We start from the raw sequence: 21,791 nt of genomic DNA on the forward strand, positions 1-21,791 counted from the left end.
GTGTGGAGTGATTTCAACACCTCTCTAAACACACACGGTGACCGGGCAGCCTCGCTTGTAACGACAACGCTGCTCTTTAGGACTTAGGAAAGGAAGGAAGGAAGGAAATGTGTCACTGCTGGTGTCTTTTTTGTATTGATGCTGTTCACATTTTCACATTTCAAGACTAAAACGACACCGAATAGTTGAATGGCGGCGCTTCAAGCAGAAAATGATGGAGGCTGGGTTGCATTGCGGAGGGGTTTTTACATCTTCCAGATGTGCATTTTTGGATTTAATTACCGAATACATTCATTCATTTTCTACCGCTTATCCTCACAGGGGTCGCGGGTGTGCTGGAGCCTATCCCAGCTGTCTTTGAGCGAGAGGCGGGGTACACCCTGGACTGGTGGCCAGCCAATCACAGGGCACATATAGACAAACAACCATTCACACTCACATTCTATGGACAATTTGGAGTCGCCAATTAACCTAGCATGTTTTTGGAATGGGCTGCACGGTGATGAGTGGTTAGTGCTCAGGCCACACAGCTAGGAGACCCGGGTTCAATTCCACCCCCAGCCAATCACAGGGCACATATAGTCAAACAACCATTCACACTCACATTCATACCAATGGACAATTTGGAGTCGCTAATTAGCTTAGCATGTTTTTGGAATGTGGGAGGAAACCGGAGTACCCGGAGAAAACGGGGAGAACATGCAAACTCCACACAGAGATGCCCGAGGGTGGTATTGAACTTTGGTCTCCTAGCTGTGAGGTCTGTGCGCTAACCACTTGAACGCCGTGCAACCAGCATAAAAATCAGATATACTGTTTTTTAGCAATGTTCCCGGTATGGATTTTTTTTCTATATTTTTAATTTTCAATTTTCATTTTAATAGGGAAAAATAACCTGAGCAATGGGGGAGGACACCATAGGTTTTGTGTCGGGCGAGAGGCGCCAGCCAATCACAGGGCACATATAGACAATACCGTCGCCAATTTAACCTAGCATGTTTTTGGAATGTGGGAGTAAACCGGAGTACCCGGAGAAACCCGGAGAAGAACATGCAAACCCGAGGGCGGAATTGAACTCACGTCTCCTGGCTGTGAGGCCTGCATGCTAACCACTCTTCCACCGTGCAGCCCGAATACATTCATGAAACACTTAAATGAGCAACCTAAATATATCAATTATGTCGCTAAATCGTCAGGAAAAGGAAAACAGGAATTACCTTTCACTGTGATGCTTCCTGTGCTGGTGGCCACACCAAACTGGTTCCTTGCCATGCACGTGTACGGGCCGCCATCTGATTTGGTTATGTTCCATATGCGAAGGTTGCCATTGTCCAGAATGGAAATTCTGTGGTCAAAATATAGAAATGATGTGTTAAAAAAAAACAGTGCAGGAATACTACATAATGTACCGTATATAGTGTAATGGAATTTGCCTCTCTTTTTCTGTTCAGTGTGAAAAACACCAATGCAAAATGCGGGGTTGGAAGTTGACATGATGATACTATCGGAGGCAAGGCAGAGCAGATGTGTGAAGTTTAACACCGCCCTATGGTGTTGAAAGCAATTGTCGCTCGTCTGCAAGAACCTGTCGGCAAATCTCTGCACGGAAGAGGCTTTTAATAAATGTTGTGTGTAAGAATACTTCCTTTTGGAAAATATAACATGGTTCTAATTAAGTTGTGCTTTTTTTGCAAATGACAAAATGAGAAATAGGTCTTTTTTTTTTTTTTTAGTAAATAATGCAACACATGACTTTAAGAGAAAGGGGAATAGCGGCTCCATGCCCTTTATACAATGACCACAAGTGCTTCCACAAAGGTCAAAAAGGCTGAAAAAAAACTTGACATTTTCTTAATAAGAGGCACAAAATGAAAAAAAAAAGCGCCCTTAAAAACAAAGTACTGTGGGAAATCAAACAGGATTTTCCATCCATCTATTTTCTTTAGCGCTTGTCCTCATTCCGGTCACGGGCGAGCTGGAGCCTGTCCCATTTCCACTCACATTCACACCTATGAACAATATAGTGTCTCCAATTAACCTAACATGTTTTGAGGGATGTAGGAGCAAACCAGAGTGACCTGAGAAAAGCCATGCAATCACGAGGAACATGCAAACCGCACACTGTGATGTTCCAACACGGATTTGCACAAAGATCTCCTAACTATGAGACAGACGTGCTCCATACTCCATACTCCACCATGCTGCCATAAGCAGGATTTTAATGATCTAATATTCATATATGGGAGAACCTAGCTACATGTATGTAATTAATGTGATACGTATTGACCCAGAAAACCCGGACACTTAAAATGAGCATGTGCTATTACGCTTCCATAGAGGCATACCCATAAGTACAACTAATTGGTGATACACAGCATTTTAATGAGATGAATCATCTCTCTGTCATTACCACGGTCAGCCCCGGTCACCTACGTGATGGTGTGTTTGCTATAATGGCGGACCTGCCTGGACACATTTGGTAATGGTAATGGTTTTATTTCATTTGAACATGCAACAGATTACAATTGAATGCATCACATAATCAGTTCACAGTTCCACATGTCCAAAAGGAGTAGGAAGAAGCAAAGCTTATTAAATCCTACCCCTCCATCTGGTACTTTTACAATCAGTAACTGTTACATTTGTTCACTTCCTGCTTTCCATAATACAGTTTAAGTTGTTTTTTTTTTTAACTTTTAACATTTGTACTTCATTTGTACTTCAACAAATGTTACTACTAGTTCAATAAATTGTGATGTAATGAAGAGGGATATAAATTATGGAAATATGGGTGATTATTTTATTCAAAAAATAATACAGTTATAAATCTTACATTTTTTGCACGTTTAATACAAGCGGTGAGATGTCCTACTTTGTTTGGCAGCCCTTGAACTCACCTTCGGTCTTCGTCTCTGCCTGCCAGTAAATAGCAGCTTGTAACCCAAATTTGTTCAAAGCAAAAAAAATCCAGACGCTTTTGTGTCTACAACACACTCGTTAGTTGTGACACTTGTATGCCAAGGTACTACTGTATAAATGACAATAAAAAACTACACACTCCAGTGACAATTAATTCACAGCGACAACACATACAAATAACTTTGGTCTTGTCAAGAGCGCCATTTGCCAGTACTCGATGTGTCTGCTTGTGCTGCATTTGTGTTGTGGACCCATTTCCACTGCGGGTGGAATTCAACCCTCCCCAAAAATCAAGGCAAAATTGTTTGAATGTTCTCCAGAAGCTATGGATGCTTAATATGCGGCTTATACTTAGCACTCTGCCCATGCCATTAGCAACACAAAGACCATCGCCTGCCTGAACATCCAGCAGCATAGCCTCCGCCACAACTTCACAAAAAGAGAATCAGATAACATAATCTTTGATTTGTTTTTTGCTTCAGGTTCATTTGAATGAAAGATTTACTTTAAAAAGAAAGGTCGCCTTCATGGATACGGAAACCAAACATTAAATTGTGACCGAGTCTTAATTCAGCGTAATTTTCATTATCATGCAAAAGTTGTTCTTCATTGAATGAAGGAAGAAGATGTTTACTTTGTCACGTGTCCAATGTACAGCAAAATGTTTCTCTGCATTTAACCTCTCCTCTTGTGGAGTAATGTATAGCCGTTGTCTGGCGCCCGGGGACTGGATCTGGGGCGTAGGTCAACATCTCGGTCAGCGAAGCATCCATGTGTGGGCGACGCCGGGTGCAATGTGGGTGAAGTGTCTTTGCCCAAGGACATAACAGCAGTAACTGAGAATCGCCAATTCCCGGACCTATGTGCCGGAAGTCAAACGTCAGACGGGACTAGGGGAGTTATTTGACGTATGTATGAAGCTACTGTTGATCCTGGGACTGGACTAAGGGTGCGCCGCGCATATGTCATCAAACAGCAATTTCCTAAGGACCTAAATCAAATTAGTCCAAATGCTCACGGCAATATTTCAATGGAACTGAATGCCTTGCGTCTGTGCACAAAAGCTCGATAATCCACAACCGCGTTACGCTCAGGGACAAAACAGTGATCACGTGACTTGCACATCATGCATCTTGTAAGAGGATGGGCGCAGGCTGAACAAGTGGCCGTGCATACCAGCACAATGGATCATACAGAGGTCAATCTCAAGCCCGTTCTTCGCTTTTCTCTGCATTGTCGTCCTTTTTTCTAATATACGGGTACGCTTCAGCGGCCGTTTGTCTGGGTAAGTGTTCGTTATTTTAGCCCGAACGTAATGGAAGAGCAGTCGAGGTCAAGTAAAGTCGAAGTCAGTCACGGCACGCCTGTGGTGAATAAGAGATGGGGGCTCGCCCGCATTTCATTCTCTCTTCCCTGCCTCGGACAACATGTCTTTGCAGTCGAGGAGACATTTCCTACCTGCATCCAGGGAGATGCTAGCAAAGGGGCAGGTATCAATAATTCACAGGTGAGATGAAGTGAAGTGAAGTGCCTCTCCTTTCATCCCCGTCCCGCACAGGAATATTGCCTCTGTGAGAAAGCGGTGGTTTTAAACAGGGTGGCACGGCCTAATGAAAAACGCAGGTGTGTATTATAAAGCCTCTGAGGACCGTGGCTGCGCGGTGTCGATCCACCTTGCGACGTGACAAGATGAAAGAGACAAATAACGTCAGCCACACAGCGGCCATTATCATGGCGACTGTGAAGTGGAAATCACAGGAAAAGGGCGACTCCCAATTTAAAAGCCTGTTTCTGTTATTTCAGTAAATTCTCTTTCAGATGTTAACAGATGCAGCCGCGCCTTTTCTGTCGAAAAGAAGGTACTTGAAACTCTTGATTTGATGGTACACTTGACATATTATGTCTTTGATCTCTTCAATGCAATTTCTGCGCGGTGAAAAGAAATGGTCGCAATTCCAGTGAATCCCAAAAAGGCTTGAATTTCGTGTGCCGACAGCCTTGAGCGGAGAGCCCTCTGAGGTTGTTCAAATGCAGTGGAACCTCCGTTTTCGGCGTTAATCCGTTCCAAAAACCAAAACATAAAAAAACAATCCATTTTCCCCATAAGAAATAATGTAAAACCAATTAAATCCCCCCAAAACCCCGTAAATTATATTAGGAAAGCAGGTAGTGAACAAATGTAACAGTTACTGATTGAAACAATACAAGCAGTTGATGTTTGCTAAATACAAGGATGAAGAGTCTTGAACCAGTCATGATGTGCTATATATATCACTATATTGACACTTACTATGGTAACCATTATATCATTGTATGGTGAGTAAAATAAAATAAAATAAAATAAAATAAAATAAAACAAAATAAAATAAAATAAAATAAAATAAAATAAAATAAAATAAAATAAAATAAAATAAAATAAAATAAAATAAAATAAAATAAAATAAAATTAAATTAAATTAAATTAAATTAAATTAAATTTTATTTTATTTAATTATATGAGGAAAGCAGGAAGTGAACAAATGTTACTGATTGATGGTAACCATTATGTCATTGTATGGTCATATCACCTCGTACTTCGGTATGTGACAAAAATAAAATAAAAAAAAAACCCCAAAAAACTTAAACTATATTATGAAAGCAGGAAGTGAACAAATGTAACAGTTACTGATTGTAAAAGTACCAGATGGAGGGGTAGGATTTAATAAGCTTTGCTTCTTCCTACTCCTTTTGGACATGTGGAACTGGGAACTGATTATGTGATGCATTCAATTGTAATCTGATGCATGTTCAAATGAAATTAAACCATTTATGCTTTCCAGACCCTAAAAAATATGAAGACAAAATACATTTTATACGCCAAACACAAAGCAAAAAACATATAAAATGATGAATGAAATAGGTTGACAAAACATCCTGGACTGATTGCCGTGTTTTTTGTTTTGTTTTAAGAAAGTTAAAGAGTTGTGGTTTTTCATTGGGCCATTGAATTGACCGTCATTGGGCGACTTTTTGAATTACTACTGCCAAAAAGTTACGCTACGACTCCCTTCTCGAATTCAATCGTGTTCCTCACATTCTTTATCTTGCAGCTGCATTTACTTTTAAAAAAAAGCACAGTTCATCTAACACTCAATTACACAGTGCTCTTGAACACCTCATTAGCGAATGGCGCACTGTGCTTATTAAGGAAAGGAAGGAGACAGATGCTTGTTTAGCATTTTGTGAGCGTTCTATGAATATATAAAACACACACACATATATAATAAAAATGCCCCTGACCGGCATCTATCCATAGTGTCCTAACTCTAAAATTGTCACTATTCATTCAATATGTGGATCGTCTGTTAGGCTCAATGTTTGGCCATTTCTTGTGATAATTCAAAAACTGAATCATATAAAAACCGGAGCACATGAAACCGAGAAACCGAGAAATGTTTACTGACTTTCTGCAGAAAAAAAAACGACCTACCAATCTAATCAAAGACCAGCAGTGTAGTCAAAAGCATTCAAGGTGCAACCAATATGCAAAATCACAGATCTGGAAGTTGAAAGCAGGACTGTTTTTGGATTCTTAGTGGCTCGGTTTTGCCACGGCTGGCTGACACTTTGGCCTCGAAGTGCAGGCTCGCGAACGTGTCTACTTAATTAACCCGGGCTTGTGAAAATAGAGGTTAAGATTCCATCAGTGGAATTACTCAGCCATGACACCACAGGAAGCAAGATCGTCAGAAGCTTATAGGTGAGTTCACCGACTAATTAGTCTCAGCTAAAGGCTCCGACACAATGATTCTTGCATCAGTGCGCTTACACACAGCTTGCTCTACTCGCAACGCCACCAACCATTCTCCCTTCCAAAACACCGGTTATCTAAATGTAAAGCACAAGCGCGACAGGAATAGGAAAAAAAAAAAAAAAAAAAAAACCTTGTTGGGAATGTGTGTCATTCTATTTGCCGCACAGATAAGGTGAGATGTGTCTGTGTTACTCTTTCCAACCCTGACAGACAGCCATCGACCGACCTGCAGGAGATGTTTCTAATCATAATTGTATCAAAACGTCAGTGTTTCCAACAATGCCGGAGGCGAGACGCAGAAATGGACGAGGTCACCGTATCCTTTGAGCCGTGACAAAAAGGGTGGCGCCAACTTCAGATGTCGATCTCTGCTCTTGAATACTTTAAAATCCCGGAATTGTACTGGAGGTCTGAGATAAATTGAATGGCTGCCCCCCTCCTACGGTTCCACATTGTGTCTGTCAGGGGCATAAATCAAGCCTGACTGTGTGGTATAGACCCGAGACGCTGGAACCTGCAGAGCTCAACGCTATGACAACGCAGCCTCTCACCTGTCTGCTTAAAGCGGGGTTATAACAAAAGGCTCATTCTGTTGCATTGTACGGTCGCCAACATCAAGGTTAAAGGCCAATTAGAGTAAGCATACTGAGGATTTTGCCATTGTGGCACTTTCAGTAAACACAGAGATGGGCTGACGTATGGAAGAAAAGAAATAAATAAGCGAGACACGGACCTATAGTTGAGACAACTCTTCAATACAGGTGTAATTGATATTGATTTTAGCTATACAGAACTGTACCAGTGACTCATCTTGTCACACGGATCATTAGCCGCAGTGAATGATCACGGCGTTCCCGCGAGGCGCTCTGACGGGAAATGATTTGCATTAAGTCATAGTTGACATGTCGAGCTGGACTTAAATAAATGGAAGGTCACGCTTTGGTGCAGCCTGGAAGAGCTGCAACGCTTCGCTGACGGAGAACTATGAGAACTGTGAAATTTGCATTGATTACATGGAATCACTAATCACTGATGTGACGTTGGGAATGCCGCACCCACATGTCGCAGGAAGTTCCCCAGGAAGTTTTCACCCTCTTCCTTCTTTATTCATTCATTCATTTTCTACCGCTTATCCTCACGAAGGTCGCAGGAGGTGCTGGAGCCTATCCCAGCTGTCTTCGGGCGAGAGGCGGGGTACACCCTGGACAGGGCACATATAGACAAACGACCATTCACACTCACATTCATACCTATGGACAATAGGTATAGTCACACTGTACAATAACCAAGACTCATCATTTTCATGGAAAAACACATTTTACATAAAACAGGCCATACCGAAACTGAGGTACCACTGTACGTATATAATAAAAAAAAACCCTGAAACAATTACCAGTAGAACATAGGTAAGTTTCAGGGAAATATCAGTTCCCAACTAAAATTCATTCATTCATTTTGGTAGCTGGAGCCCATCCCAGCTGTCTTTTGGGCGAAAGGCGGGGTACATCCAGGACTGGTGGCCAGCCAATCACAGAGCACATATAGACAAACAACCATTCACACTCACATTCATACCGAATTAACGCCAATTAACCTAGCATGTTTTTGGAATGTGGGAGGAAACCGGAGAACATGCAAACTCCACACAGAGATGGCCGAGGGTGGGGCCGAACCCAGGTCTCCTAGTTGTGAGGTCTGCGCGCTAACCACTCAACCACCGTGCAGCTTCTTTATGTCCCTCGCAAAATAATCTGGTGATGCAAATGTTGAGTTCGGTAGCACAAAAAAGTAGAGCACGAATCCTAACGCATGTTTGTTTTGTGCGCATGTGCATCACTTCGTTTTCCGGGGTTGCCACAACGGATCTTTTGATCCGCATCCTAATTTAGGCTTGATCCCTTTATATTCCGGATTCCCTTCCCGATCAATAGCAATGATGCTACAAACATAAATATTAACAATTTTTAGTAGAAGACGTTAAAACTCCAGCAAAAATGTGGAAAATTTTCTTTCTCTGTAATACTTTTGTTGAACCGTTTTGCATCCTTCGACTTTTCAGTGCGGTGGACAAAGTTTGGACACCCCTGTTGTAGGGGTTCCTTACACGATGACAGTAATCGAGGAGCTTATCTCCAAAAACTACTCGGTATTTGTCTGCAGCGGGACTAAAACCGTGACCCTCCAGGCCCTCGTCTGTGTGATTAATCGAAGTGAATTTCATTTCTTTTTCACTTTCATTGCTCGTTTTTTTTTTTTTTTGTGTGTGTTCATCCTCTTGTGTCAACTGCTTCTTTTGTTTTTGCCTTGGCAGCATTTGAGCCAAACTAATGCTTTATTAAAACAGGCCCTGAGGAGAATAGGATGGAAGGAAAGTATTAATTCCTCTCTTTATGAAATGCTCAATCAGCAATAGTGTCGATTACCAAGTGAGGAACCTTTTTCATAGCAACAGTACAAAAAAAAAATGTCATTACACCTTCCTTCTGGGAAGTGATTATGATGCATTTCTATTAAATGCTAAAACATTTAAGCCTCAACGTTCATAATGCAAAGACTTACGATAAATTAACTACCAAGGATGTATTCATGTTATTTTTTTCAACTCAAACTCTCATAGACGCATTTATTCATCTTTTACAAGAGGTGATGACGCAGAGGTTGATTATATAAGAGCTGGGCATGCATCTTTCCCATAAATACATACATAAATACATTCTCCACGGCAACCGGCAAGTGAAACGGCATGGAGACGTGTAGCGTGCAGGAGGTTTGGCAGTGAAGGGACATTTTCAAAAATTGTCATTCATTCATTGATTTTCTACCGCTTATCCTCACGAGGGTCGCGGGGGGTGCTGGAGCCTATCCCAGCTGTCTTCGGGTGGGCGAGAGGCGAGGTACACCCTGGACTGGTGGCCAGCCAATCACAGGGCACATATAGACAAACAACCATTCACACTCACATTCATAACTATGGACAATTTGGAGTCACAAAGGTGATTAATCATGATTAGTTAATTTAAAAACTGTGATTAATCTGATAAAATTTTACATTTTTTGACAGTCCTAGTTTTTTTGTCCATAATACCATAACCATAACACCATTCATTCATTCATTTTCTTATTCTCACAAGGGTCACGGGGGTGCTGGAGCCTATCCCAGCTGTCTACGGGCGAGAGGCGGGGTACACCCTGGACTGGTGGCCAGCCAATCAATTACAGGGCACATATAGACAAACAACCATTCACACTCACATTCATACCTATGGACAATTTGGAGTCACAAAGGTGATTAATCATGATTAGTTAATTTAAAAACTGTGATTAATCTGATAAAATTTTACATTTTTTGACAGTCCTAGTTTTTTTGTCCATAATACCATAACACCATTCATTCATTCATTTTCTTATTCTCACAAGGGTCACGGGGGTGGTGGAGCCTATCCCAGCTGTCTACGGGCGAGAGGCGGGGTACACCCTGGACTGGTGGCCAGCCAATCACAGGGCACATATAGACAAACAACCATTCACACTCACATTCATAACTATGGACAATTTAGAGTCACAAATGTGATTAATCATGATTAGTTAATTTAAAAACTGTGATTAATCTGATAAAATTTTACATTTTTTGACAGTCCTAGTTTTTTTTGTCCATAATACCATAACCATAACACCATTCATTCATTCATTTTCTTATTCTCACAAGTGTCACGGGGGTGCTGGAGCCTATCCCAGCTGTCTACGGGCGAGAGGCGGGGTACACCCTGGACTGGTGGCCAGCCAATCAATTACAGGGCACATATAGACAAACAACCATTCACACTCACATTCATACCTATGGACAATTTGGAGTCGCTAATTAACCTAGCATGTTTTTGGAATGTGGGAGGAAACCGGAGTACCCGGAAAAAACCCACGCATGCACAGGGAGAACATGCAAACCGCACACACAGAGATGACCGAGGGTTGGATGGAACTCGGGTCTCCTAGCTGTGAGGTCTGCGTGCTAACCACTCGACCGCCGTGCAGCCGAGTTCCAGATGTGAAAATTGTAAATAGTTCATGATAAATAAATTTTTATTTTCATGTAATTTGTTTATATAGATGTTGAAATTAGTGTTAAAGTTATGCTTGTTATGTGCCTTATGTGTCCTGATTATCAAATTTGAAAAATGGCAATCATTGAACGAGTTAATAAGTTAATAATAGACCTCACAATAACACAGTAATACTCCTTTTGGCTAAAAACAGACGTGTAAACAAACCATCAAGGACTAAACGTAGTGTAAAACCTTTTTATAGGGTCAAGTATTTTAATGACGTAGGCTGATTGTGAACGTCTTAATCTCCACTAGTGGAAAATGACGTGAAAATGCGTTGGTAATTGTCTCACAAGGTGGAGAAGGTTTATCAGCCCGATCCACAGAGGGTTCGTGGATGAACTTCCAGAGGATTCCTTTAATTACAAATTGCTCTCCTACTTCACAGATATTCATCTCTCCTCGTGTGCTGAGGTATTCCTTTAGGAATAAAGAGTGCACAGGAAATTGTCAGAGGAACCAAGATGGATTACTCTTGCTGTGCTGGTGGATTCTCACTTTGAAAAATGATATCGGCGAACGTCTCTCAGATAAAAATAATCCCAGAGAGCGGCAACGAGGGAAGCAGGCTGACCTAATCTCAGCAAACATCTCACAACTAATTTTATCTCATGTGTAATGTTGGAGTTTAGTCAGTCAGCACAAGGTTCTGGACAAAAACATGGCAACCTTCGTTCCCTGGAACGCGAATAGGAGTCCGAGATGACTGACGATGATGCGACGGCCACATGACCCAGCAACCCGAAATTCAGACACAGGGATTTCAAAGGGAGTACTAATTGCCACAATTAGTTTAAACCGCAGTTTTTGGCCCTCGATGTAAACGGTACATCGTTTATGGAAATTCCGATTTTCAACAAAACCGATTCGGCTTAAAACGTGGATTTTCAAAAAAGTGTCCCAGGTTGTGTCAAGTATTATTTAGTTCTATTCTTTTTCTACAGTATCAACAATTGACGGCGATGCGTTCGTAACCGTGAGACATAAAATCCAACATCGTAACACGAGAACCACCTGAATGTTTGGACTGGCTAGCAGCAAACTCTGACACGATTTACTAAATAAAACATTTAATCTGCTACACAAATGTGTTTGCTAGCGGGCACCCATAAATGGCGGCGTCTGCAGCTGCCAGCGCCACTAATCCTCAGTTTGCTCCAATTTGTACTCATGGGAGACGTCTAAGCCATATGGCTACGACCGAGAAGGAGCGCTATTGGCGAAGGTAACATAAAAAGCAACAGTCATCTGTCCGCAGCGGCGCTTTTGAGGGTTTTTCTCCAAGAAAAGTAATAAACAAGTCCTTCTGGACGCATATGCTTCCAATGTTAGGCCGAGCAAACGTCCCCTGAGAGGCAGACGTCTACTCCGAAAGCAGATGTTCGATTAGACTCCAAATGCAACCGGAGATTAGATGAGAACAAGAAGTGTTTACAAGCAAACGCGTCACTTTTATGAATACGTTTCTGTACATGCATGTGAGAACAACTGTATTTTTCGCACTATAAGGCGCACCTATAGGCGCACCTATAGGCGCACCTGTTGGCGCACCTGTAGGCGCACCTGTAGGCGCACCTATAGGTGCATCTATAGGCGCACCTAAAGGCGCACCTAAAGGCACACCTAAAGGCGCACCTAAAGGCGCACCTGTAGGCGCACCTGTAGGCGCACCTATAGGCGCACCTATAGGCGCACCTAAAGGCGCACCTAAAGGCGCACCTAAAGGCGCACCTGTAGGCGCACCTGTAGGCGCACCTGTAGGCGCACCTGTAGGCGCACCTTTCATTTTCTCAAAAATCGACGAAGCGCCTTATGGTGCCATGTTTGTTACATTAAAGTTAGCCTGATGTTAAAGGAAAACTGTCATTATGCTAGTTCTTTGCCGTTCTTTTGACAATGTTAGTAACAATAACAACAACAATGTCAATGTAGCTTGGGTGGAATATAGTGGGTGTGTCCCATTTAGTGCATTCTTAGCTACCTCTTTTTATTTGTTTTTATATCTTTAAAACGCACATGTTTATGTCCCACATAAAGATTGTCAATAATCGGCCAAATACCCTAAAAAGTGCAGTTTTCCTAGAAATGTTCAAACTGGACAAATGAAAAAAAAATATGAAAAAAACAATGACCAATATGCCATCAGAGAATTTATATAAAATGTAATAATTTGGAGCTTCTGGACCATTATAGTGTCAGAATTATCAAACAGAGTTTTTATGACATAGCGAAAGTGCAATTTGGTCACATTAAAAGGCCACCGTGCTATGAGATATAAATCTCACAGAATGATGATTGTTAGGATAAAATCTTTTTATGTCCTTCCAAGTTTGCGTTGGCCATCATTCTGTTTCCACAAAGATGATTTGCCATCATTTCTCCAAAGTACATCTGTTTTCTTGTGGTAAATGCCAGATTTAGTATCATGGAACTGAATAGTGGAAAATAAAGAAGGATTGGGGTTACAGGAAATGGATGGACACCACCTTACCAATATATGACGTCCACACTCTTTTATTTTATAATTCCTTTGTATTTAATTGAAAGAAATTCATTTTTAATCCCCAAGAAAAAAGTAACTTTATTAGCAAACACAAAAGTGAGATGTTTCTTTTAGTTTGCCGCAAGAAGAAGAAAACGTGTTGTTGAGCGTGATCTTGTATTCCTTCTATTTCTGAGTTAATCGCGCCAATAGCGGTCAGATGGCCTTTTAGTCTATTCCAGTCTTGCGCAGGTCTTCAATCTTGTCCCGGAGGTCTTTAACAGCTTGACATTTGGTGCTATTTGTGTGCTTTATGAGCACATAACCTGTCTGTGGGGGTCAGAACTCTTCCGGGATTTTTTTTTTTTTACATCCTACAATAAACATACCATAAAAGTTTTAGGCTGCTCCTGTCTGACAAATTCAGCAGAGAAGAGAACACCCTATCGACACAATCTTGACACTGTAAACACTTTTTATTTTTTACTATTTTATTAGTTGATCTCAATCACCTCGTACTTCGGTACGTGACAAAAAAATAAATATTAAAAAAAATTATATTAGGAAAGCAGGAAGTGAACAAATGTAACAGTTACTGATTGTAAAAGTACCAGATGGAGGGGTAGGATTGAATAAGCTTTGCTTCTTCCTACTCCTATTGGACATGTGGAACTGGGAACTGATTATGTGATGCATTCAATTGTAATCTGATGCATGTTCAAATGAAATTAAACCATTACCATTACCATACAGTAAAACTGCACATTTTGGAGTGGCCTTTTATTATGGCCAGCCTAAAGCAATTCTGGCCAATTATCATGCTGTCTAGGAAAGCAGGAAGTGAACAAATGTAACAGTTACTGATTGTAAAAGTACCAGATGGAGGGGTAGGATTTAATAAGCTTTGCTTCTTCCTACTCCTTTTGGACATGTGGAACTGTGACCTGATTATGGGATGCATTCAATTGTAATCTGATGCATGTTCAAATGAAATTAAACCATTACCATTACCATACAGTAAAACAGCACATTTTGGAGTGGCCTTTTATTATAGCCAGCCTAAAGCACACCTGGCCAATTATCATGCTGTCTTGGATAATATTGGAGAGATCTTTTGTGTGCACAGAACTCGTTTTATATCTTGACGTTCACCTCGTGAAACTGTAAAAAAAAAAAAAAAAAATTCGAGTGCATTTTTCTCACAGGATGACAAAAGTGGGCAACAACTGCCAAACACTTCTTTTTTCACTGCGGCAACACCTACTGTGGCTCCGATGAGACCCCGACGGTCCCCAGTGAAAGCGGACTGTAACCGTGAGTGACTACCTAATTAAAGTGTAAACATAACTGGCACGTCACAAGATACATCTGAACCGAGGGACCGGAGTGGGGATTCGTACTGAGTCTCACACACACACACACACACACACACACACACACACACACACACACACACACACACACATGCTAACAAAATATGAATTAAAGTTGTTGCTGCTGGAAATAGAAGATAATGCAGCCTTTGACAGCGACAGGTATATTGCCAAGGGGTACATTTTATATATTTAACTATAATAATAGTATTCGCGCAGCACGGTGGTCTAGGGGTTAGCGTGCAGACCTCACAGCTAGGAGACCAGGGTTCAATCCCACCCTCTCTGTGTGGAGTTTGCATGTTCTCCCCGTGCATGCGTGGGTTTTCTCCGGGTACTCCGGTTTCCTCCCACATTCCAAAAACATGCTAGGTTAATTGGCCACTCCAAATTGTCCATAGGTATGAATGCGAGTGTGAATGGTTGTTTGTCTACATGTGCCCTGTGATTGGCTGGCGACCAGTCCAGGGTGTACCCCGCCTTACGCCCGAAGACAGCTGGGATAGGCTCCAGCACCCCCCGCGACCCTCGTGAGGAAAAGCGGTAGAAAATGAATGAATGAATAGTATTCGCTGTTTATTTTATTATTAGTTTGAACAGTTTAACTATCATTTTACATTACTTTATGTATTGTTTTCTTACTTACGTATCACCATTGTTATGTACCATATATTGATATCCAACCGGGTGCGATCGTAATGATCTCATCAACCATCAATCAGCCATTCTGTGTTTGTGCACACAAAACAGCCACACAGGGAAAAAGCCTGGACAAAGGCAGCTTTTAATAGGCGCTCCAGCCACACCCACACCCAAATGAAACACCTTCCTGCAGAGGTAAACACCTTCTTCAAAGGATTGACTGATCCAGCGCAAATATTTGCATGACTGCCAGCGCTGATTGAGACAAACAGCGAGGGTCTTTAAAAGACGGTGCGACTGCAAGCGGACGGGCAACACGAGGACGTCAGCACATCCCGGCGCTGCTCCTGAGAGGCGGTTGATGGAGTGGTTTTGGTGTGACGAGTCCAACCAAAGCCAGCCCTCCCGCTTGTGACATATTGAAATGGCATGTTATTTTATTTTTTTTTTTTTACGCCAGCTCTCGGTGGCTGACACGTCCCAATTACAAACCACACTCTGCTCTGCACTCTCAGCTGCTTTATTCCAGCTGATGTCATCTAAACCGTGTCCCTGTAGGGTTGTCTGGGGTAGATAAGACATCCCCTCCCTTCCCTGCTCTCCTGCAGCAAAAAAAGGGGAGGCTGCTGCTATGAAGATGGATTACCCAGCTGGTGACACCGGTTCCCTTTCTGCCAAAGCCGCTGTGGATTGCTAACGCAATTAAGGCAATTAATCTTCGACAAAGGAGGTTTACAGCCACCTCATATGGTTTAGCACCTTTCTGTGCAGGTGGAACACAAAATATCTGCCCCCCCCAACCCTCCTCGTGAGCAACCCACATCTCATCATCTAAGAAACCTAGACTTGACGTTGTTGATGCGCTTTGCAGTAATTCCATTATGATTTTCCAAATCTCTCGGGTTCGATTTTGTTGCTCAACATGGCAGACGGTGACGATACGGAGTTGTTGTTGTTTAGCTAAACTAAACTAAAATAACGGAAACATGACAGAATATTACGCAGGAGAGGCGAGAATCTGTCGCACGTTCTTTCATACAATTGGAAATATATACACCATGCAAAGTCACATTGTGATTGGATAAAGAATCACAGCCAATCACGGGGCACATATAGACAAACAACCATTCACACTCACATTCATACCTATGGACAATTTGGAGTCGCCAATTAACCTAGCATGTTTTTGGAATGTGGGAGGAAACCGGAGTACCCGGACAAAACCCACGCATGCACGGGGAGAACATGGAAACTCCACACAGAGATGGCCGAGAGTGGGATTGAACCCTGGTCTCCTAGCTGTGAGGTCTAAAACAGGGGTGGGCAAACTACGGCCCGGGGGCCACATCCGGCCCGCCAAGTGTTTGAATACGGCCCGCCCAATCTTTCAAAAGTATTGAATTTAAAGTCAACATACAACCTGGCATCATGGCCTGAGCCAACCTTTTGATGGTTGTATCAATTTCGTTGTTTGACATGGTCTGTTGTTTACAAAGTGCTCCTGAAAAAAGAGACACAAGCACATAATAATAATAAAAATTAAAATACTAATTATTATATTATTATTATAACTATTATGACTATTATATTTTTTATATGAATGCTAATTATTATATTAATTATATATAATAATATTGTTATATTTGCATATGTTACATAATAATAATATAATAATTATTATTTTAATTTTATTTTAATTATTATAATATTTTATTATTTTTAAAATATTCAAATATAAATATAAAATAATAAATAATAATAGCAGATTGCATGACAATTTTACAGATACAATAATACCAGGTGGACTGTTACGTGTAAAATATATAGTCTGCCCCCCCCCCCCCCCCCCCGGAAATTTTGTTATATCAACGAGTCAAAAAGTTTGCCCACCCCTGGTCTAAAATCATTACAACAAATGTAATAATTTCATAAAAATGAATGAAAATTGAACGTGCTGATAAAATACTTTGAGTTGTCATATGCGCAGTTGAATGGAAGAGTTTTCAGCCTGGATTTGAACATCGCCCAGGTCGAGGATAGTCACGCTGGAAGATTTTCAAAGCATAAAATTGAAACGCAGCCTCACCGTGTTTAGTTCTGACTTTGGGCCCCCACAGGAGACCACTCCCTGAGCTTCTCAGAGCCCGAGATGGTTTATGTGGCTCTGCCATGCCAGGGATGTACTTTGGGCCAAGACCATGAAAAGACTTGTACACAAGCAGAGCTGTTCTAAAGCCTGTTCTCGGAGCGACAGGAAGCCGGTGCGGCGACTGGACTAATATGGTCATGTTTCCTGGTTCTAGTCAGAACATTGTTATGTTTGTTAAGTCTGTGATGTGGGCCGATGTATAACATTTTCCAAACACGTATGAGCGTGCGTACGTAAGAAACAAACCGCGACCTTGACTATTCCGTACACATACATAATGCATTAAAATGTGCGACCTATGAGATGAAATAGTCACGATGCAGTCGGTGCGGAACGTGCAGTGGTGGTGTCACAGGTGAGCGAAGGGCACCAAAAAAAGCGAAACCATTGTGCAAATTCTCGGCCACTTTGTTTGACAAGCAACAACACTACTTTGTGTGTATGCAAAGCCTGGCGAGACACCGTGCTGACACAGAACTAATGCCCAACCGGGGTCATGCAAGAGCGGTAACACCAATTGGCTGCCCCCTGTGTGGAATGAGGGGACCGGGCCAGATTCCACGTAGGTGCCTGTCACATCTCAGGGGTCAGAAGTTCGAGAACACGATAATTGCTGACTGTTATTCGCCTAACTTGGAAATATATTGGAAGTTTGAGTCATTTGGCCTTTCTCATCCCCGCTGAGGTGAAAGGTACTTGATTAGCACTTTGGATTTACCTAGCAGATGGCCACTTTGGCCGGCAAAGTCCATTAACCATGAGGTCGGCCTCATGCTGCTTTCCAATGTTCTCACACATAAGAGGACGCCATTACAGCATCTCTACAGGCATACACTGGGGTTAGCGTACCATAAGCGTGCTTATTTATACCGATAAATGTACTTTCGACCTAAGTGTTTGCATCATATTCATTATACAAGGTCTCGGCAGGTGATAAGACCACAGTGTAAAAGTACAAAAGACCTAAAACTAGCATTTTACCCAACTGGAAACCCTTCAAAGTGTCACATGTTTAAATGTCCTGCGCAATGTGACATTCTCTGAAGAAAATACTTATTTCATGTTCATATTCAATATTTGAATATTATTTAATTCAAATAGAAAAATAAATCGCTTAACCATCAAATACAATTATTATTAAAATATATAATATTAACATATAATATATACTATATAATATAATCATTAATATAATTATTATTAAAATATATAATATTAATATATACTATATTATATAATATAATAATTAATACAATTATCAATAAAACATATAATATTAATATATAATATATATAATATAATATAATAATTAATAAAATCATTAAATAAATTATGTTAAGAATATTGACAAAGATATTAAAAACCCTCTGTAGAGTTGTGTGTGGTGATGTTTAATTTCAGAGCGAGATTCAAACGTTGAAAGTCATATCGCTCAGGTAGTAAAGTGGCCATTACTATCCTTTCCTTCCACGGTCGCGCAAAAAATTATAATTCCTGCATGAAGGCAGCATTATATTAAAAAAAACAACTTCCAGCCAATTACAGTTAGAATTAAAGTTATTAAATATGAATGGCGGCACCCGAGTGTGTGATTTCTGGTAGTATTGTGTAACAGAGGAGTGATATGTCACGGTAATGGGGATGATGCGGCATGGCTCTTTAAGCCGGTGTTGATTTGTTGCTATGACGACCACCACTGATGGAAGTCCAGCCAAGCGTCTCAACCAGAAATCCATATTTGTACCGTCTTAAATTCACAGTGTAAAAATCTCACTGAAGCATTGAGTAGAAACATTTTTCACAATGTTATAACTATGATCTGCCAAAAGTATTAGAAACTATGTAAGCACAATTCATGTTTGAATATGAGAAGTGTAAAAATGCCGTTCATTTCAGCATCGGGTTCAATGTCCCACGTAGATCAAAAAGCAAGCAAGCAGAAATGTATTAGTCCTCCCGGGGTTTCTAATATGAAAAATGTAGCAGTTACCTTTTACTTTCTTCCAGCGGTTCGCTGCCCTTCCTCCAGGAGATCACACCCCATGGAGACATCTTGGGTTTGCAGTCGATGAGCACATCTCCTCCAACCTTGACCAATGTTTGGCTTTTCAGCTGGTTATGGGAGAAATCTGGAGCAACAGCTGAGACACCAGAAGCTGATCAGAGATTTGGTAGGACATAAACTTGTCATGTCAGGGTTATTCATAATGTGTCTTTTGTTTTAATTGCAAAGACATAAAGAAAAAAAAAAGAGGAAAAAAAACTCAGTCACATGAATAAAGAACAGCAAAAGTGCAGAAACTGCCATTTTACTGATTTTCAAAACATGTTGTGAAAAAGAACAACATGCCTGAGGGTTTAAATTGCAACTCCCGTGCTACTTACTATGGAGGACCAAAACTGCCAAAATAATAAATAAATACATAAATAAAAGTGAAAATAAAAACAAAAATGAAAAAAAAAAAATCAAAAAATTAAATACAAAAAATAAATATAAAAATAATAAATAAATAAATAAATAAAAGTGAAAATAAAAACAAAAATGAAAAAAAATCAAAAAATTAAATACAAAAAATAAATATAAATGGAAATAAAAACAAAAATAAAAAATATATACATAAATAAATAAATAAAAGCAAAAATAAATACAAAAATACAAAACAAGATTCAAAAATTAAAAATAAATACAAAAATAAATATAGAAATAAATACAAAAATAAATATATAAATATAATTACATATCAATAAATAAATAAAAGCACTTTGCTCTCATATGTATTTATTTCATGCTGCAGACAATGTCAGCTTGAAATGCAGAAGGAAAAACTATTCAAATGAGGGGGCGGTCCTAAGTGTGTCTTGGGTTGAACTGTTCGCCTATTGGTTGATCGACATGTGAGTGCGAAAATCGACTAGGTAAGCCTGCAAACAGCCACAGCAAGAGGAAGTCACCACACCACTCTCAATGGCGGTAAATATGGCTGCAATCTCCGGGGATCTCCGTTTGCTAGCAGATATTTCGCCATTATTGTCCCGGTAAATGTATACTTTTCTCCCTGTATACTTCCTCTTGCTGTGGCCGTTTGCAGGCATACCTAGTCGATTTTCGCACTCACATGTCGATCAACCAATAGGCGAACAGTTCAACCCAAGACACACTTAGGACCGCCCCCTCATTTGAATAGTTTTTCCTTCTGCATTTCAAGCTGACATTGTCTGCAGCATGAAATAAATACATATCAGAGCAGAGTGCTTTTATTTATTTATTGATATGTAATTCTATTTATATATTTATTTTTGTATTTATTTCTACATTTATTTTTGTATTTATTTTTAATTTTTGAATCTTGTTTTTTATTTTTGCTTTTATTTATTTATTTATGTATATATTTTTTCATTTTTGTTTTTATTTCCACTTTTATTTATTTATTTATTTATTTATTTATTTATTTATTTATTTATTTATTTATTTATTTATTTATTTATTATTTTGGCAGTTTTGGTCCTCCATAACTTACTGTATGTGGTTTGCAAAAAACACAGCAAAGAACGGACTTGAGAGGCTAAAAGACGTACCAGGAGAAGCTTATTGATCAGACTACACAGTAGTTCAATCAAGAATTGGCCGATGTCTATTTGTCCAAATACTTTGATATTTCATAATTGATTTTGTCATGGAGATGTATGCGGCCTATCCCGGCTGACTTAGAGAAAGAGGTAAGCCACAACCTTGAATTGATTACGGGTCAATCACGGGACGGAGACTACCTTCCAGGCTCACATTCAGGACGTTTCAACCACAAAAAGTTGAGACTCGAACCTTTAACCCTATTCCTAATCAGCGAGGGTGCTATTCCTAACCCATCAACTATTTGGATATTTAGAAACTGAGCAAACAAAGAACATTTATTGATTGATTGATTGATTTTACCTATGACTCGGAGTTCCGCGTTGGAGTAGACCTCACCATACTTATTCCCAGCGACACACTGGTACATCCCCGTGTCCGACAGGGTCAAGCGGGTGATTGACAGCGCCCCATTGCTCACCTGGACTCGCTCCTATGGAAACAAACACACGCCATCAATACCTCAAGTTTCCACCGGTTCATCTACATAAAAACAGCCAGAGGGCCAGTGAATTACGGTCTGAAAATAACAGACGTGGCAATAAATCTAGGATTTCATCACTAATGGAGGGGAAGGATTGGGTGGATGGAGGCAGGCTAGCAGAAAATGACCCTAATCAATCTGCATGTTTATGAGAATGAAATAAAACCATGCCCTATTTATATCAATGACTGCACCGCAGGCTCCGTTTCCCCTTCGGCAGC

General features: G+C 40.5%; 1 protein-coding gene across 2 annotated transcripts in view; it reads right to left on the reverse strand.

The window, feature by feature from the left end:
• Positions 1–21,791, reverse strand: part of LOC131107250 (contactin-4-like) — a 122,242-nt gene that overhangs the window by 29,339 nt on the left and 71,112 nt on the right. For both annotated transcript variants that reach the window (XM_058057228.1, XM_058057146.1), the window contains exons 10-12: positions 21,390–21,519; positions 19,449–19,599; positions 1,218–1,345 (exon numbers count right to left, since the gene is read on the reverse strand). In XM_058057228.1, coding sequence (XP_057913211.1) covers positions 1,218–1,345; positions 19,449–19,599; positions 21,390–21,519 — 409 coding nt within the window. The remainder of the gene's footprint in view (positions 1–1,217; positions 1,346–19,448; positions 19,600–21,389; positions 21,520–21,791) is intronic.

Source organism: Doryrhamphus excisus, chromosome 1, assembly GCF_030265055.1.
Source record: "Doryrhamphus excisus isolate RoL2022-K1 chromosome 1, RoL_Dexc_1.0, whole genome shotgun sequence".
NCBI classification, from domain to species: Eukaryota; Metazoa; Chordata; class Actinopteri; order Syngnathiformes; family Syngnathidae; genus Doryrhamphus; species Doryrhamphus excisus.